The 23,929-nt window shown below is 48.1% G+C and overlaps 1 protein-coding gene and 1 non-coding gene across 7 annotated transcripts in view; both read right to left on the bottom strand.

Annotated features, from left to right (window-relative positions):
• sptan1 (spectrin alpha, non-erythrocytic 1) overlaps positions 1 to 23,929 on the bottom strand; it is a 44,197-nt gene that overhangs the window by 14,759 nt on the left and 5,509 nt on the right. For 5 of the 6 annotated variants that reach the window (XM_056588277.1, XM_056588281.1, XM_056588279.1 and 2 more), the window contains exons 2-34: positions 20,944 to 21,183; positions 20,098 to 20,223; positions 19,240 to 19,380; positions 18,420 to 18,700; positions 17,495 to 17,639; positions 16,893 to 17,047; positions 16,238 to 16,373; positions 15,414 to 15,515; positions 15,026 to 15,163; positions 14,251 to 14,361; positions 13,901 to 13,978; positions 13,393 to 13,548; positions 12,821 to 13,025; positions 12,204 to 12,385; positions 11,461 to 11,704; positions 10,866 to 10,988; positions 10,256 to 10,473; positions 9,658 to 9,750; positions 8,910 to 9,044; positions 8,263 to 8,411; positions 6,557 to 6,755; positions 6,028 to 6,132; positions 5,701 to 5,733; positions 5,565 to 5,600; positions 4,852 to 4,899; positions 4,099 to 4,190; positions 3,593 to 3,737; positions 3,078 to 3,259; positions 2,445 to 2,544; positions 1,815 to 2,012; positions 1,165 to 1,311; positions 675 to 778; positions 107 to 269 (exon numbers count right to left, since the gene is read on the bottom strand). In XM_056588277.1, the coding sequence (XP_056444252.1) occupies positions 107 to 269; positions 675 to 778; positions 1,165 to 1,311; positions 1,815 to 2,012; positions 2,445 to 2,544; positions 3,078 to 3,259; positions 3,593 to 3,737; positions 4,099 to 4,190; positions 4,852 to 4,899; positions 5,565 to 5,600; positions 5,701 to 5,733; positions 6,028 to 6,132; positions 6,557 to 6,755; positions 8,263 to 8,411; positions 8,910 to 9,044; positions 9,658 to 9,750; positions 10,256 to 10,473; positions 10,866 to 10,988; positions 11,461 to 11,704; positions 12,204 to 12,385; positions 12,821 to 13,025; positions 13,393 to 13,548; positions 13,901 to 13,978; positions 14,251 to 14,361; positions 15,026 to 15,163; positions 15,414 to 15,515; positions 16,238 to 16,373; positions 16,893 to 17,047; positions 17,495 to 17,639; positions 18,420 to 18,700; positions 19,240 to 19,380; positions 20,098 to 20,223; positions 20,944 to 21,180 (4,707 nt within the window). In that variant the 5' untranslated portion in view covers positions 21,181 to 21,183. The remainder of the gene's footprint in view (positions 1 to 106; positions 270 to 674; positions 779 to 1,164; positions 1,312 to 1,814; positions 2,013 to 2,444; positions 2,545 to 3,077; positions 3,260 to 3,592; positions 3,738 to 4,098; positions 4,191 to 4,851; positions 4,900 to 5,564; positions 5,601 to 5,700; positions 5,734 to 6,027; positions 6,133 to 6,556; positions 6,756 to 8,262; positions 8,412 to 8,909; positions 9,045 to 9,657; positions 9,751 to 10,255; positions 10,474 to 10,865; positions 10,989 to 11,460; positions 11,705 to 12,203; positions 12,386 to 12,820; positions 13,026 to 13,392; positions 13,549 to 13,900; positions 13,979 to 14,250; positions 14,362 to 15,025; positions 15,164 to 15,413; positions 15,516 to 16,237; positions 16,374 to 16,892; positions 17,048 to 17,494; positions 17,640 to 18,419; positions 18,701 to 19,239; positions 19,381 to 20,097; positions 20,224 to 20,943; positions 21,184 to 23,929) is intronic. The other variant, XM_056588280.1, reaches the window with a different exon arrangement.
• LOC130381896 (small nucleolar RNA SNORA57) lies at positions 2,264 to 2,358 on the bottom strand. The gene has a single exon (XR_008895522.1). It is a non-coding gene; the product is annotated as a small nucleolar RNA SNORA57 (small nucleolar RNA).

Genomic DNA, 23,929 nt, shown 5'->3' with positions numbered 1-23,929 from the left:
CTAATAGTTAATTGCTAGGCTAACAGAGGTTGTGGTTAAGAGCCCCTGGTTTAGGCCAACAGCCATGCTAACAGCTAGCCGCTAGGCTGACAGAGTGTGTGTGTACCTGGATGTTGGTGGGGTCCTTGTAGGACTCGTCGGTGGCCGTCTGCAGCTTCTCGCTGATCCAGGCCTCGATCTCGTCCACGTCGCGGCTGAACTGCTGCAGGGTCTGGGACTCGCCCAGCTTGGAGCGCTTCTCGATCATCTGGGTCTTCAGGCGAAGCCACCTGTGGGGTAGTTAGCAAAGCGGAGGATCGTTGAGGAGCGGTTTTCATATTTATTATGGAGTGAATCCTCCAATGGTGTTCTTCTATTATGACAGCGCCTTATCTTCAATTGTATTCTGGTTCTAGGATATTTTTAGGTCAACTCATTGTGCTTTTGGACACCATATATTTCAGCATTCCTTCTCAAGGCTTCCTCCTTGATAACTAAATGAATCGGCTGTGGGCTGTGAAGCCCTTTGACACTATAACTGTCCATGTTATACAAACACAATTGCCTCTATCAACACAATGAGAGGACTATGAACGCACAATGACGCGGACGACCTGCCTCCCCTCATAACGAGGGGACCGTGACAGCGCCTCGGTGCCGGGGTGGGAAGGCGTCGCGTTGCCACGGTGACTCACCTGTCGAGGACCTCGGTGCGGCGGTTGAAGATCTCGGGCTTGGCGTAGTGGTCGGCTCCGATCAGCTGGTCGGCGAACGACTGCAGAGCGGCGATCTTCTCCTCCTGGAGCGAGAAAAAGAGAGTTCAGCTCGGTACCGGCGGACACAATGGGAGGCCTGTTTTTTTTTAGGATTTATTTTTGCAGTTTTATGCTGTATTACAGAGTGATATAGAGGGGAGGACATGCAGGAAAGGACCACGGGCAGGATTCTAACCTGGGTCGCTGCAATCAGGACTGAGCCTATATGGTACTCGCTCTATCCGTTGAGCTACCGGGGTGACCTCATTTATTCTATTTATCTCTGTTTCTACTAGTATCTTAACAGAATAGTGAATATAGGCACATTGGAAATAGGTGTTTACTAGTTTTATTGCTATCAACTGCAAAGTTAGAGATTGTGGTGGTGGTGGTGGTGGTGGTGGTGGTGGTGGAGGAGGTGGAGGCTGACCTGCACGGTGATGGCCTTGTCGAAGTCCTCGTGCTTCTTGATCAGCGCCTCCACGCTGTCCAGGGAGTCCCCCTTGTCGTCGCTGGCCAGGAAGGCCTCGCGGGCCGCCATCCAGTTCTCCGCCTGCTCGCAGTCGCGGTTGAACAGCTTTGGGGGGGGGGGGGGAGAGGAAGAGGAGGAGGAGTCAGTCAATGCTTCACATCGTTCAGTCGCACCCCAGTCAAAAGGATCCTTCCCCAGTCCAAAGACTCACTCCCCAGTCAAAAGGATCCTTCCCCAGTCCAAAGACTCACTCCCCAGTCAAAAGGATCCTTCCCCAGTCCAAAGACTCACTCCCCAGTCAAAAGGATCATTCCCCAGTCCAAAGCCAAAGAAGAAGCTAAACACGGATGCATTTGTGGTTCTTAACATTTACCTTGTGAGCTGCCAAACACATGAAGACCAGGAATGCTTGGATCGATTTGAGTGTTTAGGTCTATGATGATGGACAATGTCATACTACGGTTGATGATTAAATAAGGTCTATTGTAATGCATTTTAAATCCCTTCGATTGTAATTGATGAATATAGTTTTAATAAAATACCAAATTCTAAATGATCAATGAATGTGTGCAGAGAAAGGGCGTGAGGCGATGGGGATGGGGCTGTACCTGGAGCTCCAGGCACTGGTCCAGCATCATGCGGCGCTGCACCCAGGCCTTCTCCAGGCCGGCCCGCTCGCTGTCCAGGGCCTCCAGCTTCTGCTGGATCTCGGGGCTGGCGTAGTGGCCCCGCGCCAGCAGCTGCTGGCCGAACTGCTCGAAGGCCTGGAAGGTTCCGGCGCGGGCGTCGATCTCAGTGCGGTGCTCCTGTAAAGATAATATGAGGAAATCAGGGAATCGAACAAGAGGATCGCGTTTTTGTTGGTGCAATTTTTTTTCAAATGTGATTGTTCATTTTAAATACAGCCTCTGGTAGCATCATATAATCCTCTTAACATAAGGAAGATATAATCGTTAAAAATCTTGATATCTATATCTATCTATATATCTATATATATATATAAATATATCTATCTAGCTATATAGATAGTCTTCTCCGACTTTTTCCTAGGACAAAAACGTGTGGAAATGTGTGACATAGCATTGGCTTCATCTACCTCCAAACATACATACACCAGTACTGAGCAACAGCATGTATGCCAAGAAATGGAGGGGGGGAACATCCAATATTGACAGAGGAGTGTGTGTGTGTGTGTGTGTGTGTGTGTGTGTGTGTGTGTGTGTGTGGAGCTCTGGTACCTGGTGTCTCTCCAGAAGGGCCTCAGCTCCCGTCACGTCCTTGGCCAGCTCCTCAGAGGACACCAGGCCTCGGATGCCGTTGATCCAGGACGTCAGATCTCTGCACACGGGGAACAGAGAGATCAGTACGAGTCTTAGTCTGTGTTTTGATATCTACATTCCGGGGCCATTGATTCCTCCGCTTGTGACCACTCTATAATGTCGCCTCATGTTTCTACCACAAAAGAAAGCCTTAATTTAAAACATAAAGTCCTACACCTAATTTTAGAATAGAGTTAATCAGAACAGGACTCTGGCTCTGGCTCAAAGAAGATTGTTTGACAAAAATTACTTTACTTGCATTATGATCTCTTGAGCTACTCTGTTGTTTATTTAAACTAAGTTTAAACTAGGCAAACCAGGCTGCACTACAACTTCCTTTTCTAGCGACTCCAATTCTAATTCTCTGCTTTGACGATTCTCAACCTCTCACTTATAAGTCCCCTTTAGATAAAAGCCGCTAAGAACCCCTTAACGTGGACCGAGTGCGAGGCAGCAGCAGCAGTGGTGGTCCTCCCTACCTGAAGCCGCTAAGAACCCCTTAACGTGGACCGAGTGCGAGGCAGCAGCAGCAGCAGTGGCGGTCCTCCCTACCTGAAGTCGGACAGGAAGCGCTGCAGGTCGTGGGAGTTGCCCAGCTTGTCCTTCCTCTGGTCGGCGCGGCCCACCAGGCTGCTCCACGCCGTGTTCAGCTCCGTGCACTTCTCCTGGATGTCGTCCACCGCCTCGGGGTGGGACTGGATCAGGCGCTCCGCCGTCTCCCCCAGAGAGTTCACCTGGGGATGGGGTGGGGAGGGGGAGGAGGAGGAGGAGGAATAGGGCAAAAAATGATCCTCGGTTCAATGACATGTGAATACTGTAATCCCTCTTTTGGATTTCGATGAAAATAGTTTCAAAAATATATATATTTTTTACTGGGCACCCAATTCAAACCAAGCAGGAACAGTTTGCATGGCTTTTTCTAAAATTAATAAATATTAATGAACAAACTCCCCAGGCAAGAAAACTCTTCCTGATCTCTTTAAATTATTCGGTGGTTCCCGTCCTCCGATTTAAGCCTTTTCCAACTCTTTCCCCTCCGGCTGACAGCGGCCTGGACTGCGTCTAACCTTGTCTCCCAGGGCGGCCAGGTCTCTCTCGAAGCCCTCGTGTTTACGCTGCAGGGCCTGGACGCTGGCCAGGTCGTGGCCGTAGTTATCGGTGTTCAGCGCCTGGTTCTTCTCCTCAATCCACTCTTTGGTCTCATCAGCATCCCTAAAACCAGACCGAGAAACATCACATGTTGTCCCGATGGCCAGTGACTCACCGCATTGTGCAATGTAGACATTTTGAATTCAAACACCGAATCCATAAATATGTTCCTTTATAACTCAATCATAAACTCTTTGGTGCCATTTTTATAACAGATCGTCTTGTTTTATTAAGAGCACATCTTTTTTAAGTCATCAACTTTTTGCAGTTTTTGCATTCAGTAATTTCCTAGTTCAATGCTAGCTTGTTTTTACCTTGACAACACTCTCATAAATGACTAAACAAATGGTTATAATATGTATTTGTATGTAGTTCCTAGTTGAAGAAAGCGCAGACACAGTGTGACTGTGCGGGCAGTCTGTACCTGTGGAAGCGCTGCACCTCATGGGCACTGCCCAGCATGTTGCTCCTGTCCTCAGCCAGCTGCTGCAGGGACCTCCATCGGTTGTTCAGCTCCTGGAGACACAACCACAACCCGACATCACACACCCCCCGTGTACCAGAGACACAGAGAACTCCCTCTGCCATGCGTGTGCAGTACGCCGTCCTTCTGAACCCGTCACGTTCAATCTGCTACAAATCTAATCTACAAGATCTTTGAGATAGAACAAGAACATCAATCTACTAGTACATGAACAAATAATCGTACGATTCAATGTATTTATGTTGCAGCTAACTAAGACTAAACTTCAGACTAGAGAGTGTGGTCTAGGGATGTTCCATGCACAAGGACGACACAGAGAGACGGCCGAAGTCCGGCAGACATTTCAAGACAACGGTCCGACGGCATAGACTGGATGCATGAAGGGGTAGTGACAGACAACATAACGGGATACAACGACAACCAAATAACTGAAGAAAATAGCACAATCGAGACAAAAATAACAAGGGACAAAATGGGACAATATAAAAATGAAAAGGACACTAACGTAAAACTCGGTACGCGACACAAACATGACTAGGTTAGGAGGAAATAAAAGGGCATATCAAACTGGGACAAGGGAGGGGTTAACCAAAAGTGGTACACATATATCGACATGGACCACGATGCAGCACACTGATGCAGGAGGACGGTCGGGTTCGAGGCGGGGGTCGGAGGGCTCCAGCGGAATCTTACCTTGATGGTATTAAAGTTAGCCGTGGTTTGAACGGCCATGCGTACATTCTACAAGTCAAAGGTCACAGAGACAACACCACAGCAGTCAGAGGAGAGAGGTCGGAGTTCACACGTCAGGGCCTTGCGGTTCTTCCCAAGAAGAAGCTCCGTCCAAAGTGGCTCAGAATCATCAAGAGGATAGCAAACACTGCATCCACGGTAACACACACGGGGCATGCGGGATGGACATCTTTCGACTTCTTGTACAAGCCATTCCATCCATGGGTTTTAAAACCCATGGGTGTAGACATTGGGTCTGTTGTTCAAGCCATGTCTGACATTACATTCAACAGAAAACCCACAAATAACACTCGGGAGAAGCAGCGATATCTTCTCCAGAGAGAGAAGCCTATAGGGAAGTGCAGTTACAGATTGAGCCAATGAGTGCCAGGCGATGTCCGAGACACTTCAATTGGAAACCAATCGGAAACGATTGCATAACCTGCACTGGTGGCTTTGTGGGAGGTTTGATTTTACCGTTTGATCAACAAAAAAAACATTGCCATAGAAATGCGACACCCCATGTCGCAGAAGAAGAGTCAAGCATCATCGTCTGACCAGGTACAACGTCAAAATGAGGTTTGCAATTGATGCATATTTTGTTTTAGTAAGTTAATGACAAAATGCATCTCTTGTATTACTTGGGGAGTAAGACGTGGTCGGTTGGGACTTACCTTCCATGGAGATGCATTCTTTGCGTCGGCTTCATCCTAATGAAGAAGAATATTTGTGTCAGTGATATGCACTAAGTTTCCTATTTCAATACTTTAACGGATGGCTGTTTAAAAGAAGTATAATTATGTGGCTCACCTTGCTAGGGGCGGATCCAAGCATTTCTTGTTGCTGCAATTGAAAAGGATGAGTTAACATTTAGGCCTGTAACTTTAGAATTTCCCTTCTCAAAGAAAGCATTTCCCATTGAATTATATTGACTATCGAATCGAAGAGCTGACATATTTCACATTTGTTTTTCCCAAAAGGTAAACAAGAGAGTAATACAAAACTTGAATTAATAACAGCATCCTGTGAGACCGTCCAATTCCATTATATAAAAACATCTAGAATCGACTGGCCCACATGACGCCACGCCTTCAGACCCCACTGGGGCGTGCCTCCCTGTGTGTGTGCGGACGGTACCTGGGACTGCACCATGGGGGCCTCCTCGGCCATCAGGCCCTCAGACTCCAGCTCCGACGCCACCTTGTTGATGTCCCGCAGACGGGACTCGTTGGCCTTCAGGTCCTGGGAGAGAACACACCTCCGTTCAGACACACTTCCCCATCCCACACGGGACTCGGGTGTGTGAGTGGAATGGTCCATTGCATGTAGTTGTGATGACGTAGCGTATACTGGTGGACTATTTAGTTACTGAAACACCCGTGTGTAATGATCGATAATGTCTTGGTTATGGTCAATAATATATATTTTGCGCGATTACAATTGCATTGATACTACACCTGAACACCATTATTACATAATGAATAGAACATTAGTTAACTGTTAATTAAATGATAGTTAAAGGGCTATTACCCATGTCAATTATTGCAGCCTTATTTTAAAGTCCTACCTTGTTTTGTAAAATATTGTAGGTTGTGAAGTGAATAACATGAGGCCGTAACAAAAATGGCGTCCAATTCAAGACACAATTTCCCTGATGAAAAAGTACCTTCTGGAAGTCGTCAAACTTCTTCTGCAGCACCTCCACCTGCTCCAGGTCGGAGCCCATCTCCTCGTTGGTGAGCGCGCCCTCCTTCTCGTTGATCCACTGCTGCAGCTCGTTGGCCTCGCGGAACAGCATGAACTTCTTGCAGCTCTTCTCCAGCATGTCCTTGCGCTTGTCCCCCAGCTCCAGCAGAGTGCCGTACCTGTTCACCCACGCAGGACACACAGGGCCGGTGACTCACGGATACCATGGCAACGCGACACCGAGGGTGAAGGAGTGCAGAGTAGGTCTGCCGCTCGAGGTCTGATGTTAGTTTAGGATTATGAAATGAATCCCCCATGGCGAACGGAATAGGCGAAGCTCCATCTCCTCAATCTCCGAGATGTTTGAACGGAATATAAAGCAGTGGAGTATAAACAGCCCAGTCATTGGTTGAAGGCTATTAATCCTGCGTGGATCAAGATCCTAGGTGCGCTCAAAGGCAATCAGAATACGTTAATAAAGTAATAGCTCGAACCAATCGGATTCTTATAATGGTTCAACAGTATATGGGTATGCCATGGTTTTTAATCCATTCCTCTGGGACCACCTGGGATCCGCCCCGATGCGTCACACACACCCCTGACCCCCCTGATAACGAGCTCCCTACTGCGGGCATCGAGGTGTCAAACACGCCGGTGCCAGCCTGTTGGTCCGAAGGGACTGGGTTGAAAACGTTCCGATTACCGTCGATAGACTACGGTCTATCCGAGGTACGTAGAACTGCAGCGATGCGGAGGATGAAGGAGTTTCACAAACACACACACACACACACACACACACATCCCAGAAGACAGGCCTGGGATGCGGAAGGGAGAGATGACGTCACAACGAGGAGACGATGCCTCTTCTATCCCTGGGTGATAGAAGATGAGGCTGGAGATGTACAACCACAACAACACAGGGGGGGAGCTGTGTAGTTGGGGGCACGGGGGGTTGGAGGCGGGCGACGGGTATGGACTGAAGAGCCGGGCGGATGAGGTGTGGTTGGGGGGCACGATCACCACGACACGCAGAGGGAGATGGGGGTGTTTTGGGAGGTTGGGGGCGGAGGTCTTACTCACAGCTCTTCCACCTGCTTCATGCGTACAGACACGCTGCACGCCTCCTTGGCGACCAGCCTGCACGCAGCAGGGGGGGCGCGAAGGCGAGGGAGACGCAGAGGTTTAGTGGTTAAACAACGGGCGAGAGAGGTAGAGAGCAAGAGAGAGAGAGCGAGAGCGAGAGCGAGAGCGAGAGCGAGAGCGAGAGAGAGAGAGAGACAAAGAGAAAGAGAGACAAAGAGAAAGAGAGACAAAGAGAAAGAGAGAGCGCAAGAGAAGGAGAGATTGAGAGGCACAGCAAGAGAGTGAGAGCAAGTAAGATGAACAAGCAGAGGGAGAGCAGTGAGAGAGAAAAGGAGCAAGAGAGAGAGCAAGAGAAATCTTATAACGAACATCAGAAAATAAGATGAAAAATAGAGGTTAGCGGTTAAGGAACAACGAAAACACCCTCATAGTATAATCAGTATCAAAGTACCGACTATGTGTACTTAAATGCTGAATACCAGAATAGGTATACAGAAGAAAACCCAAACCATGTGTAAGTGAAGCTTTCACACACACACACACACACACACACACACAAACACAAAGAGGGTTATGCTGTGAGTGTTACTGAGTGTTACTGACTGGTTATCCGCCTGTTCCTGGCGCAGGGCGATGCTGCCCTGCTCGTCCAGGAGGTTCTCCCTGGACGACGACTGGGTGGGGTCCAGCTTCTTCACGTAGGCCGCGGGTACGAAGCCCTGCCGGTCGTTCACCTCCACCTTCCACCAGTCCTAGGGAGACGGAGACACGGGAACACGGGATGATTATAGAGGACGTGAATTCAGAGTATAAATCCCCCCCCCCCCCCTGCAGGCTTTTAAAGCAATTATTTTGTGGCTATTATTTTCTTAATCTCCTTTAAAGCTTAATTTGTTTAAGCGGCCATCGCTAAGATTTATTTTGCGTGCTCTTCGGCAACGCCTTTGGCGATAAGCGGTAATTGCTCCCATAGATTCCAGCGGTGTTCAGTCGCGGACACCAAGTTGGTAACTTTTGTTATACTGCAAATTCCAGGCCTCCGTCACACAGAATGTCCTACTTCACTCGGCCTCTTAACGGACATTCATTTCCATGAAATTTCAGTAGGGGATAATTCTTTTCCCATCAACAAATGCAGAAACAACAGCATAGCGAGTGTGGGGGAGTGTTTGGGGGAGTGTTTGGGGGAGTGTGTGGGGGAGGGTTTGGGTGAGTGTGTGGGGGAGTGTTTGGGGGAGTGGGGGTCCCACCTTGTTGGTGCTGTTGAGTAGGGTGAGGATGTCCCCCTTCTTCATGGTGACCTCACGGGGGCTCTTCTCCTGGTAGTCGTACAGGGCCAGGACCAGCTCCTTCCCCGTCTCGTCGTCCGTGGGGGCCACTTGTTGCTGTGGTTACAACAGATCCACGTTTTATTCGTTGAGCAGATGCTTATATTTCTATCCCGAGTGTCTTACAAGTGAAGCTTAAAACTATCAAAGCAAGCGATCGATCTTGGAGTGGCTTCATAGAGAGGCAGTGCTCTGTAGTCATTTACTTTTATACGTCACTGGTAGTGCAATCAGATATAGTCAATGCATATCAAAGTGCTTTCAAAGCTGGTCAACATCAGAACAGTAAAGTGAGCACCAGACTACTAGCGCTAGACAAGCACAGACCGGAAACAAGTGCACGAGTCGGCTTGCTAGGCGATCTCGGAAGAGGGGGGTCTTTAGATGCTTTCGTATGGTAAATGGTAAACGGACTGCATTTATCGAGTGCTTTTTTTTTTTTCAAGCGGTTTACAATATTCCCTTACACTCACCCATTCAAGCACACATTCACCCACCGATGGCGGAGTCAACCATGCAAGGAGACAGCCAGCTCGTCGGGAGCAGTTAGGGTTATGTGCCATGCTCAGGGACACCTAGTCACTGCTATCATACTGATAACCGCCATGGACTAGCAAAAGTTAAGCTGTGGCTTTGCAGAATGCTTGTCGCCATGGGGATGGGGACTCACCCTGCAGGACTGGGCCTGTTCTTTCAGCGCGTGGATGCTGCTGCCGTAGGCGCTCAGGTCCGACATCAGGGCCTCGTGCTTCTTCAGCAGAGCCTACGGGAGAGGAGGTCACGGGTCATGCACAGTGTGGATGGGTCACAAAGTGAAAGTGAAACCAATGTTGGCGAAGATAGCGTCGGTCATTTTCTTGTTGGTATTTCCATTAACTACATTCTTAATAGATAGCAGCTATTCTTTTTCTTTATTTTAAACCCAATGTTTGTTTCCTAATTACTGCTATTAAAAATGTATTCTTTGAGGCCTATTTTAATTAAATGGTACATTTTTGGGGGAAACACACTCATTCATGAGATACATTAAAAAAAGAAAGGGTTAGGGCTTTGAGAGGCTTAACAATAGTTTGGTGAATAGTGAATGGAACTGCGGCCCCGACACCTAGTGAATGGCTCCATTCACTATTCAACGTTCAGTCATTAAAGGGACGCTTTTATCCAGAGCAGCAGGGTAGCAGACACCGGCGGGGATCGAACCCGGTTCCTCTTGACGCCCCCCCCCCCCCCCACCCCTCACCCCCTGACCAACCCGTAAGGCCCGTTACCTCGGCAGAGTCCTCGTCCTTGCCGTAGTCGGGGCTGCCCACGATGGGCTCCTTCTCCCTCATCCAGGACTCGGCCTCGTTGGCGTCGGCGAAGTACTGCTGGGCCTGCAGGGAGTCCTCCAGGTCCTGGCGCCGCTGCGCCGCCTTGCCCTTCAGCGTGTCCCAGCGGCCGTTCAGCTCGCCCAGCTTCACCCTCACCTCCTCCGCCGCAAAGTGGCCTGGGGGAGGGGGGAGGGGTGGGTAGAGAGGGGGGGGAGGTTGACGGTCGGTTGGTCTGACCCTGGAGATCTGAGCTCGGGTCTGATTGCGCGGGACTAGGGGAACATTGACTTTACTTTTGCTTTATAGATCGTCCTGAATTCAATTAAAAATAAAATACATTCAATTACGGGTTGATGAGAAGTTTAACTGCGGAAAGTGCTGTGCGTTGGGTTTCTTGTTTAATCATTATTCATTTATCATGTTGATTGATTGCCAATGAATGCATTGAAAGGTTGTCTAACCATCCATACATTGATTGAAGAAGCCTCGTCCCTGAATCTTAAATGTAGTGTTCAACAAATGATGAGCACTTCAAGGATGGTCGTGTCCTGAGGATAGTCCTCCTTACCTTCCTCCACCATGGCGTCGCCCTTCTGGCTGACGGCCTTGATGCGGGGCTCGTGGCCCGAGATCTCCGCCTGCAGGGCCTGGTGCTTCTTCAGGAGGTTCTGCACGCCGATCAGGTCTTTGCCTGAACAAGAGGACAGCAGCGGGGGGTTAATTCAAATGCATCGGACCAGTGGACAGGCAAGACATGAGGGTCCACCTTTCAGGCCTATATGAACTCATATGAATAATATTATCATTATAGTAACTTTACTTACAGAGCACTTTATTGATAAATACAATAAAAAAATACAACATAAATTACAGAATACATTATAATACCTTCATAACAACGGATGAAATAAGACGATAAAATCATAGGGGACAAAAAAAATCGATTGGCAAGATCTGAACTTTGGAAAGCCTGATTAAAAATGCTAGTTTTTCGGCAGGATTTACAATTAACAAAATTAAACAGAACAGACAATTGACCGCAAGTAAATGTATAAGCCACACCCCTCTAAACTGCGGACGACAGTCCTACAAACTCAGTGTACGCCCAAGCATGGAAACAATGCCAGGCAACGTTTTTGACTCTTGAGCGACCACACACCCACCTCGGTTGGTGGAGGCGGCGATGGGCTCCTTCTCGCGGATCCAGGTCTCCTCGTCCTCCACGTCCCTGAAGAGCTGCTGCAGCCGCAGGGAGTCGGACAGCTTCTGCTTGCGGGCCGTCATGGGCTCGCGCAGGGCGTCGTAGCGCGTCACCAGCGCCTCCTGCTTCTTGCGGATGTTGTCGGCGTCAAAGTGGCCGGCCTCCTGGAACTGCCGGGCCTGGATGGTGATGCCGTCAATGCGGTCCTGTTGGAGAGGGGGGGGGGGGGGGGGAACGGGGGTTAACACAGGGTAATTTGGTTCATTTAAAAAGTCGACTGCTCTGTGGTGAAATGGAGATTTAATATGTTCTAGTGACTGGCAACCTCTGTCTCCTCCACACAACTACTTCAAATAATGATTGATGCAAGTCACGTTAACTAATTACAAAAGTCACAACAATAATAATTGAATCAAATTAGGAACATTTGGCATCAGAGACGCATAACGACAGATATGGAGGTGTCAATAAAGAGTGCGCTGATCAGATGAGGTCCGGATGCACACACAAGCACACCCTTGAAGTGTGTTTGTTTGCCTCAGTATGTGTGTGTGTGTGTGTACATATTTACTTGTCTGTCTGCCTGTTTACGTGTGTATGTGTGTGTGTGTGTGTGTTTGCATTGTTTTCGTATGTGTGTTTGCAGGTCTGTGTTTGTGCGTGGGTGTGTTGCATGTCTGTGCGTCTCTGTGTGCGTGCGTGTACCTGGTGCGCGGCCACGTCGGCCTCCAGCAGGGCGTGCTTCTTCTGCAGGTTCTGGACGCTGGTCAGGTCCTTGCCGTAGTCGTCGGAGGCCAGCTGGCCCTCCACCTCGTACAGCCACAGCTCGATGTCCTCCACGTTGCGGTTGAACTGCTGCTGCTGGTTGGCCTCGCGCAGCTTGATGCCTGGGGGAGAGGAGATCAGAAGAACAGATGAAGAACTGTTAACAGGACTCCAATCAGAATGCAAATATATAGCACTCGGATAAGCAGTAAAATATAACAAGGAACCACAATGGATTTAGGCCTTCAGGCTTTATTGTGTCACCCCTGCCTGTTTATGTATTTTAATATATGACACAGAGTGCTGTTCCTATTGTATATATATACAAGGTAAAGTGTTAACAGTGGCTCTGTATGTGAGTTGTACTCACATGCGCATTGTGAAGAACAAAAACTATTTCACAGCCTGCAACATCAACTTTGTTTCAACTGGACAAATCCCGGACCAATGTCGTCCCCTGACCGTAACGTTTGTGTTTGTGCCAAGGGCATCTCTATGAACTACATAGTATACATTGAAATAATCAAAGAATACATATATATGAGCCGTGGCTGTACCTTTGAGCTCGGTGGCCTCCAGAAGCTTCTTCCACTGGGAGCTGACCTCCTCCATGCGCCCGGACACCTCGTCCGCGGCGTAGTGCTTCCCGTCCAGGAGCTCCTGGCCCGACTTCTGCAGGGCGTCGATGCGGCTCTGGTTGGCCGACAGCTCCGCCTCGAAGGCCTGGTGCTTCTGCACCTTGCCCTGGAGGTTGGAGGGGTCCTGGGGGGAGGGGAGAGGAGAGAGGAGAGAGATAGAGAGAGTAGAAGGTGTGTTAACATGATGTAGAACGTCCAGCTCTCCCCTCAACACTCGTCACCCTTTCTGGGTCTTATACTTGTATTCGTATTTTCTTGAGATTTACATTTTCGGTAAATACTTTGGTATCCGGTTATTGTGTTCAGTGTCAAAAAACACCTAATTCCATTGCATCATCATCGTATTGAGCAATAAAAGAAAACACAAACTATACATCTTCAGCCATCCTGCATGAGATCGTTCTGCAGGCCAACTGCCTCTTGTAGACATCCAACCAATCACATCACAGCGTGTAGACTAAACAAAAAGCAGGAGAAAAAGGGGCTCTTACTTTGTAGGCCTCGTCGGTGGCGGTCTTCATCTTCTCGTTGATCCAGCTCTTGAGCTCGTCGGAGTCCCTGAAGAACTGCTGCAGGTGGAAGGAGTCCTCCAGGCCGGCGCGGCGCGACTGGGCGCGCTCGTGGAGGGCGTTGCGGCGGTTGAGGAGCTGCACGGGGCAAAAGATTACAAGTCACAGTTCAAATGGCTGCGTGATCAACTATGGAGGACATTTCCCATCACTTGATTGTGTATTTTAATGGTATACATAATGCAGAGATCTTTGTTTCTTCTTCAGTCTCACGGTTCTTATAGATTGCATTTTTTATACAACATCATCTATGGCGGAGAATTCTGATTGGTCACTTGATTATATATTTGAATGGTATATTTCTATAATTTCAGTTTTATAGGATTTTATATATTTCTTTTTTATAACATGCGATGTCACAAGAGCGTCAGTGTCCAGAAGGACCCTGTATTACTATACATCGCTTAGCAACGCCAACTGCATTACTTACAGCATCTCTGCGGGTAGCGACATCCTCCTTAGCATAGTGGTTGTTATCGATGAGCTTGGTAGCGAACTCATCAAGGGCCTGGAGAGAGAGAGAGAGAGAGAGAGAGAGAGAGAGAGAGAGAGAGAGAGAGAGAGAGAGAGAGAGAGAGAGAGAGAGAGAGAGAGAGAGAGAGAGAGAGAGAGAGAGAGAGAGAGAGAGAGAGAGGTTAAAACCAATGCTATCATCAGCCGATCCTTGAGCCAATGCGATGGGAGCATTGTTCTACGATGTTCCCGTGATAAACGGTCAATGTTTTAAATAATAATAACAGGGATATCCATAATAGTGGGTGAACCCGTGTGATGACTTACGGTGATCTTCTCCTCCTGTGCGCTGAGAGACTTCTCAAAGTCCTCGTGTTTCTTCAGCAGGGCCTCCACGCTGTCCAGGGAGTCGCCCAGGTCTTCGTTGAGGAGGAACGCCTGTACACAGCACGCACACACAGTCCATGAGAAAACAAATCCTTGTGGAAATCTGAAGAAGCTTTTGCACAAATTCAGTTTTCACTTGGACACTTGATACTGAAGCACGTCTTCCTTATCCAGCTGCAATCGACCCCTTCACTTCTTGATTGTGTAAGAACCCTTGGCTGTCTTGCCGTCTCCAGACATGGCCATTCCCCCCCTGCCTGCCTAAAGAATTGTGCATGATAATGAACTTAGGCTATCTTAAGATAATTAACTCAGGCTATCGGTCCAGACTGGCAACAGCCATGGACAGTGCACACCCATCGTTCTGGGAATATGCTGGGGAAATCCTGTCTGTGCCTTCTGCCAACAGTCTTCCCCTTATGCTGCTCCATCAAACCGAATACTTTGTAGTCAAGGGTGTTTTTGAAGCATTATTTTTAAATCAATGACGGATTCTCTCCCTCCTCCCCTACCAGAACATTCATTTTGCCTTATATTTTCTGTTCAGCACCTCACGTCATTGTCAGTTGTGTGTGTTGTCGCCCTTCAAATTGCCATAGATCCCCGACCAATAACATAATGAAGGTTGTGTGTGGTGGTGGCGTGGTGGACGTATGGCGGTGCCGGGGGGGGACGTGTGGTGGTGGCGGCGGGGTGGTGCTGATGGATCCGGTACCTCCTGCTTGCTCATCCAGTTGTCCACCTGCTCCGTGTCCCTGTAGAAGAGCTGCAGGTCCATGCACTGTTCGTACTGCTGCCGGCGGAGCTCCCACAGCTCCAGAAGAGACTCCTTCTCCTCGGTGAGGACGCCCAGCTAAACACACACACACACACGTTTAATTATTACATATATTACTTTTGTTGAACATTTATGTTTGCATCTACAATTCTATGACTCTGAATGTGTATACAGGCCTATTTTGGTACATAGATTGGTTTTAATTTGTATCTTTTACTCTAGTATGGTTCTTCTCATCTCATTTCCAGAAATCTCCTTCAATGCAGTTAAAAATAAACAAAATGACGTTGCGTGTGTGTGTGTCTGTGTGTGTGCGTCCGCCCACCTTCTCCTTGACCTCGTCCGAGGCGTAGTGGCCTGTGTTGAGCAGCGCCTGGCCGGCCTCGTCGGCAGCCCTGAAGCTGTCCTCGTGGGCGTCGATCTCTCCCTGTTACAGCACAGAACCAACATGAGCATGAAGAGGTGCTACATACGCAAAAGCTTTCAATTAAACATAGGGCTTCACAAAACAAAAGCACTCCAGGAAGACGGCAAAACTGGCATTCAAATATGCACTTTAGGAACTACTTAAAAGCTCAATGAATAATTATTAACTTATAATAACAAAAAATAAAATTTTTGTATTTCTATGGTTATTGAAATGGCTAGGTCCTGTTAATATTCTTTATGAAATAGTCAATTTTGTGCTCAAATGTACACTATACCACACTGTTTCACAAAACATAACGTGTGGGTATTGCTTTGAGCTGCAATATTTTATTGTATTTTGCCATAAGGCGTGTGCGTGTACGTGTCCGTATGAGCGTACGTTTCCATATGCATGTATTTGTGTGTGCCTACAGGCATGAGTCCATTTGTATTTGGTGTGTATGCGTGTGTGTATGCGTGTGTGTATAGGTGTGCAAGTGTGCATGCGTCCATATTTGTGCGTGTGTGTGTGTCTGTGTGTGTGTGCGTGCATATGCATGTGTGTGTGTGTTTGTTTCCATATGTGTGTGTGTGTGTGCGCGCGTGCGTGCGTGCGTGTGTGAGTGTGTGTGTATGCATATGCATGTCTTTGTGTGCGTGTGTCCATATGTGTGTGTGTGTGTGTGTCTGTGTGTGTCCAAATTTGTGTATGCGTGTCCATATGCGTGTGTGTGTGTGTACCTTGTGCTCCTGGTGGCGGTCTAGCAGGGCCTCGGCTCCGGCCACGTCGTTGGCCAGCTCGTCAGCGTTGATCAGCGCCTTCATCTCCGTCACCCAGCTGGTCAGGTCCCTGAAGTCAGCCGTGAAGCGCTGCAGCCTGTTGAGGAACACACACACACACACACACACACACACACACACACACACACACACACACACACACACACACACACACACACACACACACACACACACACACACACACACACACACACACACACACACACACACACACACACACACACGTTAACACATGCAGCTACCCTAAAGGCTTACTTATGGTTCCACGTCGACGCAACGCAAGGGGGGTTTCGGACCCGTTACGTCCTGGCGGACCCTCCTTGCGGACCCTCCTTGCGTCCAACGCAAGGGCCTGCCCTGCGCCTCCCACAAAGTGTAACCTTGCGCCGAGGCAATGTTTGTTTTTAGGAAGGGCTTCTTTTTTTTTGGCAAGGGCTGTGATTGGTCCGCTCACTAAAACCCGACGCAGAACCAGAAAAGGATCAGGACTGCGTCGGAGCGTCTGCGGGGTCATTGCGTTGCGTCGGCGTGGAACCATAGCTGAGCCGTGACAGTGTGGGTCATCATGACGTGTCCCCGGAGCGGCGGTCTTTACCGGTAGGAGTCGTTGAGGCGGGCGCGTCTCTCGGCCGCCAGGGTCCTGATCTGCTCCCAGTTGGTGACCAGCTCGTCCTTCTTCAGGTGGATCTGGGCCGCGTTCTGGGGGTGGGTCTGCTGCAGGCGCTCCGACTCCCCGCCCAGCATGTTCACCTGGGGGGTCCGGCACACAGGGACCTTTTAGAACTACTCCCATGTGTTTCACGGCTGGGAAACACCAACAGGGCGCGTCGATACCTATATCGTCGGTCACCATCCCATAATAACCGGGTTGCTACTATGGAAACCACTTTCACACCAATGGGGTGAATAGAAAAGTGTGACGTAATGTCAACTACCTGTATGGATTTTATAAATCAACAGTAATTATAATAATCATAATGTTTTGCTTGTATTTCGTATTTTTTTGATCCAGCAGAACACAGATAGATATAATAATAGTAGCAGCATTTATCTTTAATTGTTGTTTTATCTATGTCATATTTGTATGGGTGAGGTACTTGAATGAGCCGCTTGGAGTTGTTGTTTCTATACCAATGTGCAGCGGTTTTACTAAACCATGAGCCTGAGCTTCACCTGATTGACATCTCATGGCCCTACCTTGTCCTCTAGGGCAGCCAGGTCTCTCTCCAGGCCCTCGTGCTTACGCAGCAGGGCCTGGACGCTGGCCAGGTCACGGCCAAAGTCGTCGGAGGCCATGAGCTGCTCCTTCTCCTTGATCCAGCTGATGGTCTCGTCCACATCCCTGTTGGTGACGACACCATCTCAGAAGCTGAAACACCCAACCCTGATTCCTGGCCTTACTGATTACGACACCATAAAAGGAATTCATCACTGTTATCTAAATCCCTGATCTCCTGGGTAGGGTAGGGGTTGTAGATATAACAACATCAACGTCTCAGCTCTGCCTCCATATTAAACGCCTAGTCCACTACAATACGGATCATGACGCTTAACAATAAATCTAAAAACATCAGTTCAACTGGGTTTTGGCGTCCGTCAGGGAGTAATTGCGGCGTACCGATAGGGGTCCAGGGTTTCCCGCAGAAAATGTGTTAGCTAGGGTGGTGGGGTTTGCTGCTAAACAGGTGGACCATTTATGCTTGGTTTTCAAGAAGGCAGTCAGACTGTTGCCCTGTAGTCTGATCTATTCACAGAGAGCGAATTATTTTTTTTTGGGGACGTCGTAGATAAGGTGGCAGACCTGTGTTGCTCAGGCTGCCGCCTTAACAGTAAAGTTAAGTTAATAAGTATTTTTTTATTTATTATATTTACTTATTTATAAATGTATTTATTTATTTTTATTATTATTTTTCTTTCACAATGTCTTGTTTTTAAACGATTTATGATGACTATATGCTCTGTAAGGTGACCTTGGGTGTCTTGAAAGGCGCCTCTAAATTAAATGTATTATTATTATTATTATTATTATTATTAAAGTGCTGTAAAAAACCTTCCCACCTTAACTGTAAAAAAAACGGGGGTCCTTAAGACACAAAAAACCTTGTGAGCTCTGCCCCCTTACCGGTTGAAGCGCTGCACCTCGGCCGCCCCGAAGAGCCGGCCCTGCCGCTGCAGCGCCAGCCCCTTCAGCCGCTGCCACGCGGCGTTGACCTCGTCCTGCTTGCGCACGATGAGCTCCGCCTCCGGGTGGGCCTCTTGGGTGAGCCGGGCCGCCAGCTGGTTGACCTCGTTGACGCGCTCCTCGTGGGCCGCCAGGTCTGTCTGGAACTCCTCGAACTTCTTCTGCAGCAGCTCCACGTGCTCCAGGTCCTGGCCCAGCTCCTCCGAGGTGGCCATGGTCTCCTGGAGGGTGGACGGTTGTTCACGGGTGAATCACAAGGGGTTTGTATATTTAGAGGGTGTTTGGAAATGTACCGCGGGTTTGTACATTTACAGGGCGTTTGAAGATTTCGAGGGCGATTGTAAATTTACAGGGCATTTGTAGATTAAAAACAGGGCATTTGTAAATTGACTGGGAAATCTGTAGATTTACAGGGAAATTTGTATATTTACAGGTTTTTTTTAATTGCCAGGGAGTGTGTAAATGTACAGGGCGTTTGTGGTGTACGTTTGAGGAATTGTAGATAGTGATTTGGTTTTGTTGTTATGATTGTTTTCTTACATTCCTTATTCTCTCATTCTCAGATCAGCACCCTAAACACTAGACTATCCTGCCTCCATATATATAGTCAATACAATTCAGCCTATTGACGACACGTCAAAACAGTTTTTACATTATTGCCAACCTCCTGAAATGCGGGTCACCTTTTCACTATAGTTTCATTTCATTCGATGTGTTGTGTTTCTGATGACTCCGAGCATGTTGTTACTGGGAGTCCCACCTTGTCATTGATCCAGTCCATGGCGTCGTCACACTCGCGCAGGTACTGCACCAGCTTCTGGGCCTGCAGCAGACGCATGCCCTTCTCCTTGGTCTTCAGCAGCAGCAGGTCCCACAGGCGGTGCAGCTCCTCCAAACGGGTCTGTTTCCATGGAAACACGAGGAGGAGAACGCGGGACGCGGCGGTTAGACGGAAGGACGGACGGAACGAAGAGATGGCAATAATAGATATCGTTTGAATGACACCGGGGGGGCAGAAACAAGAACAAATGAGGAAGAAACTCCGAGGTAGAAGCGGATTTGGCCAAATTCACACAGTAGAAAAGAGTACAAACAAATATCTTTAATTTACGCTAGGAAATAATTACAAATAATGTCCATTATTATAAATAATGTCCTCCCACAAATAAAATATATATATATATTTAATATGTGCTAGGAAATTATTACAAATATATCCGTGGTGACTGAAACGACAAATGTAATCAAATATAAATATATATATATTTTTCACCCATGCATCATCACGACATAAATTGCCCTATTTCTAGCTTGAAAAAATAAATAACACACTCCATGCTCTATCTACAAAAACCCGACTTCCCAGACTGAATCCTTACGAAGAAAGGGACAAGGACAAGTGAATCAGAAGAACAGATTCTAAAACGGTCGTCACAGCACTCAGAGGTCACCAGCACCTACTTGAATGTACTCAATCATATTGGTACTTGTAACTATGGGTCTCTGTTGTGTCCGGTACGGCGTGAAGGACTGGACCACAGATGAAAGAATTAAGCAAAGGATATACATGTCTCTGTGTGTGTGGGCGTATGTGTGCGTGTGTGTGTGTCTCTCTTACGCGGATGGTCTCTGAGGCGAAGTGGCCCTCGGTGATCATGAGGTTGCCGGTTTCGTCCAGTTTGATGATGGCTCCAGCGTTGGCCTGTACCTCAGCCTCAAACGCCTGGTGTTTCTGGAGCTTGCCCTGTCGACACACACACACACCAACACCAGTCAGAGACCCTTGAAGGATGCAAGATCAGGCAAAGAAAAACACTGCAACCGACCACTCGAAGATATGAAAGTCATCATTGACTGGCTGTGCCATTTATCGCAGTTTGCACCAAGTAATAATGGAAGGATTGAAATGAGTAATTTACGGTGTGTGAGAAAATTGTGTTCACATTTTCTTCTTACCAAGTTAATAGCCCTTATGTTGGCATAGGCACATTGCAGTATATTTTTAATTTCAAACCCAATTATTCCACTAATATATCCTCAATTATAGTATGAAACTGGTATCGTAATGGAGCATTACATTGTGTTTATATTTTGGTCATTTTTATGCTATTATGCATTCCGTCCCACAGTCCACAAAGTTACCTTAATGAGTCCCTAGGAATACAACAAATACACGAGAGGTTCAAGACATCTTCAGAGACTTCTCGCTACACGAGGAAAACATTATTTACATGACCCAGCAACGTATGACACTGAAACACACTCACACGACAGTCGAGAGTGAATTAGATGGTCAGATGTCCATTAGAGAACCGCTATGGAACGTCAAGGGAATACCACACACACACACACACACACACACACACACACACACACACACACACACACACACACACACACACACACACACACACACACACACACACACACACACACACACACACACACACACACACACACACACCTGCAGGTTGGAGGGGTCCTTGTAGTTCTCGTCGGAGGCGATCTGCAGCTTCTCCTGGATCCACTTCTCCAGCTCGTCGGCGTCGCGGCGGAAGAACTGGAAGCGGTACGAGTCCTCCAGCTTCTGCCGCCGCACCATGGACAGCTCCTTGAAGCGCCGGTACCGGTCCAGCACCTGCTGCCGGCGCTCCTGGATGTCATCCGCCGTCTCCAGCACCTTAGCCCCGCTGGTGTCCATTTTCTGGGAAGCACATTGGAATATGCACTGTTAGGATCAGCGCTGGGGACTCCAAGAGCGAGTTTGGGTGTCTATCGGGGTCAGAAATGAACGGGCGAGCTCATTCATTTCTCATATTGGGATGAAAAATAGAAAAGAGTTAACTTCTGTATTTGACGCTGCATTTGCAAAGCGGATCCAGAATTATTTTCCGACATTTGGTCAAATTACCCTATAAGTAATCCCGAATGCCCCCAATAGGAATTAAGCAACGGGGGGGGAGGCAAAATCCTTGTTAAAATAGATTAAGCTCCAACTCTGGTGTCTGTAGTCCTTCATCTAACCTCGAGTTCTGCCCTGATCATACCATGTTAGAACGTAACACAAGAAGCCTTCGCAATCGAGACGACGATCAACACTCCGTCATGTAGGAAAGAGAGCTCACAAGATGACGGAGGGAAATTTGCAAAAGAAGATTTGTAATAAGATTTGCGGCTCAAGTTTATTAGGGGGGAGGCGACCGGGGGGGACAAAGTCCTACACAACGACGACGCCCTCTCTTGGCAAACACCCGTTTTCAATTAGAGAGCAGAATACAAAAGGAACAGGGCCACTCTGTATAAACATAAATCCTCCCCATCCTGTCCCAAACCGAGGGGCCAGCGGGTAAACAGCTGAGAACACATGAATGCCAAACGGGGGTCGGACATTCCACAGACACGTCGACCGGTCACTGGGCTTCCACGCAACAATGAGACCAGCTACAGTCAGCGCCCCGGCTCCCCATGCCTGGCACATGATCGCGTGCTGGCCCCAAACTAGGACAGTCCCAACTCAGGAGATTCACACTGGTTTTAGTGTGTGAGACGTCCAAGATAACAGGCCTGTTATGTTTCCATTGAAAGGGTTGTTCTTTGTACGGATTTTAATCTAAATGTCAGCCTGTTAGACAAGCCTCATAAAACATGAGTCACTGAAGTGCTTTTGTTATCAAACGGAGAATGCAGCATCTGAAGCGAGCTGGGAGTGCTATGCTATATTGGTGGCCCTCACCATTTCTTTTTATTTTAGACACTGAAGGGCTAATGCCTCGTAATCAAATAAATCAATTATCTAATCTAATAGCTTTAGTTGTTTACTCTTACAGATGGTGATAATTCCCGGCTCGAACCCATTACCCATGAATAATTGAAGGCACTGAAGACAAAGCAACATACGTCGGGTCATGCATCCTTCCCAGAATGCTCTTTACTAGCCAGACAGGCAGAACATTGACCCGTCCCATCAAACCAAGGTCAGTGCAATGTCAACCCTACAGCTGCTGACCCACAGAGTTGTTCAACAAAGAGCACGGGGTTGGGACGCGTCGGCAGTAGAATGGGAGTCAAACGCCGGCTTAATGGATGGATTAGCAGCGTCAGCGGTGCGTTTGGGAACGGAGGCCTCACATTCTGCGTGGCTCGCCGGACAGGGATGTTGATGATGAGGCCCCGGGGTGGCGGCTCACGTTCCAGACGGACACACGTTCCCAGCTCCCAGCTCCCGGGGGGGGGGGGTCATTCCTCCAGGGGGCAGGTGAGGTCCCCAGGAGCGCAGTGGAGATCAACGACATGGCAGCACTGTTCGGTCGGTGCTTTTAAGCAGATTACTGGCCTCATGGCCAGATCGCCTGAAACACGGATCAGGCACCCTATCATATGCAGCACTCCCTCCCCCATCCATCCATCCATCCACCCCCGAGCTACTCCAGCCCAAGGGCTCGGTAATGCACGACTCTCTGATAAACACTGCATTATTCGGGACCAGAAGGGAGAAATCATAGATATTTCTCTTTGCAATAATAATAATAATCTATGTAATACTATTCCTATAGTATTAATAAAAGTCATGGGCTGACCATCATTTTAACAGTAAAGCTAGGGTATATAGTTTATAATAATGGCCCCTGCCTGAAGCAGAACAGATCATCTAGAAAAGTGGTTATATCAACATACATTGGATACACGGTTACAAAACATCCTCAATATATATATATATCTGAATATAGATATTTGCATGATATCTGCATGCTCCGTTAAAGGAGCCTGGCCCCAAGCTCTCAGGTATTGCATTTAAAACGCTCTTTCACCGCAGCTGTGCCGTTGCCAAGCTGCAGTGACGCAGCACATTTTACAAGTGCGAGAGACTCCCCAACCCCCCCCCGTCAGGTCCCCAAAGTTTCCTCACATTGGGAGTTTGCATACATACATCTTGAAAGAGTAAACGGGGGCTTCCTCCAGAGACGTATGCAATAGGGATGCAAACAATTAATCGATTATCGATTAATTGTCGATAAGAGATTACTCGATTAAAATAAATTACTTGCAATTAATCGCATTTTAACCCGTAATTCCCCAACCGTCCACGTGAGGGCGCACTTGACGCCAGACGTACTTGACGCACACGCGGGAACACAAGCGGGAACACAAGCAAAGCAGGGCCGTGTTCCAATACCCGTACTTCCATGAATATACTTAAAGGAAGTATACTATCCGCACTGGCTACTACGTACATTTTTCAGATGCGAGTGCTGTTCCAAATCGAGTACTCCGTGGTGCACTAACCGGAAATTACGATCACGACTGCCGCCGTGGCTCCTCCCCCGCAATAAACATCCCGCTTTGAACGGTGAACTCTTTACGCCTAGCAGCTATAAAAAGCTATAAAAACTACAAAATGACTATATTAATGCAGGCTATGTGGAAAATGCGCCGACCTTGGCTCAGCCTGG

Source organism: Gadus chalcogrammus, chromosome 4 (assembly GCF_026213295.1).
Source record: "Gadus chalcogrammus isolate NIFS_2021 chromosome 4, NIFS_Gcha_1.0, whole genome shotgun sequence".
NCBI classification, from domain to species: domain Eukaryota; kingdom Metazoa; phylum Chordata; class Actinopteri; order Gadiformes; family Gadidae; genus Gadus; species Gadus chalcogrammus.
The sequence above is the reverse complement of the archived record's forward strand: the minus strand, read 5'-3'. Positions and strand labels throughout refer to the sequence as shown.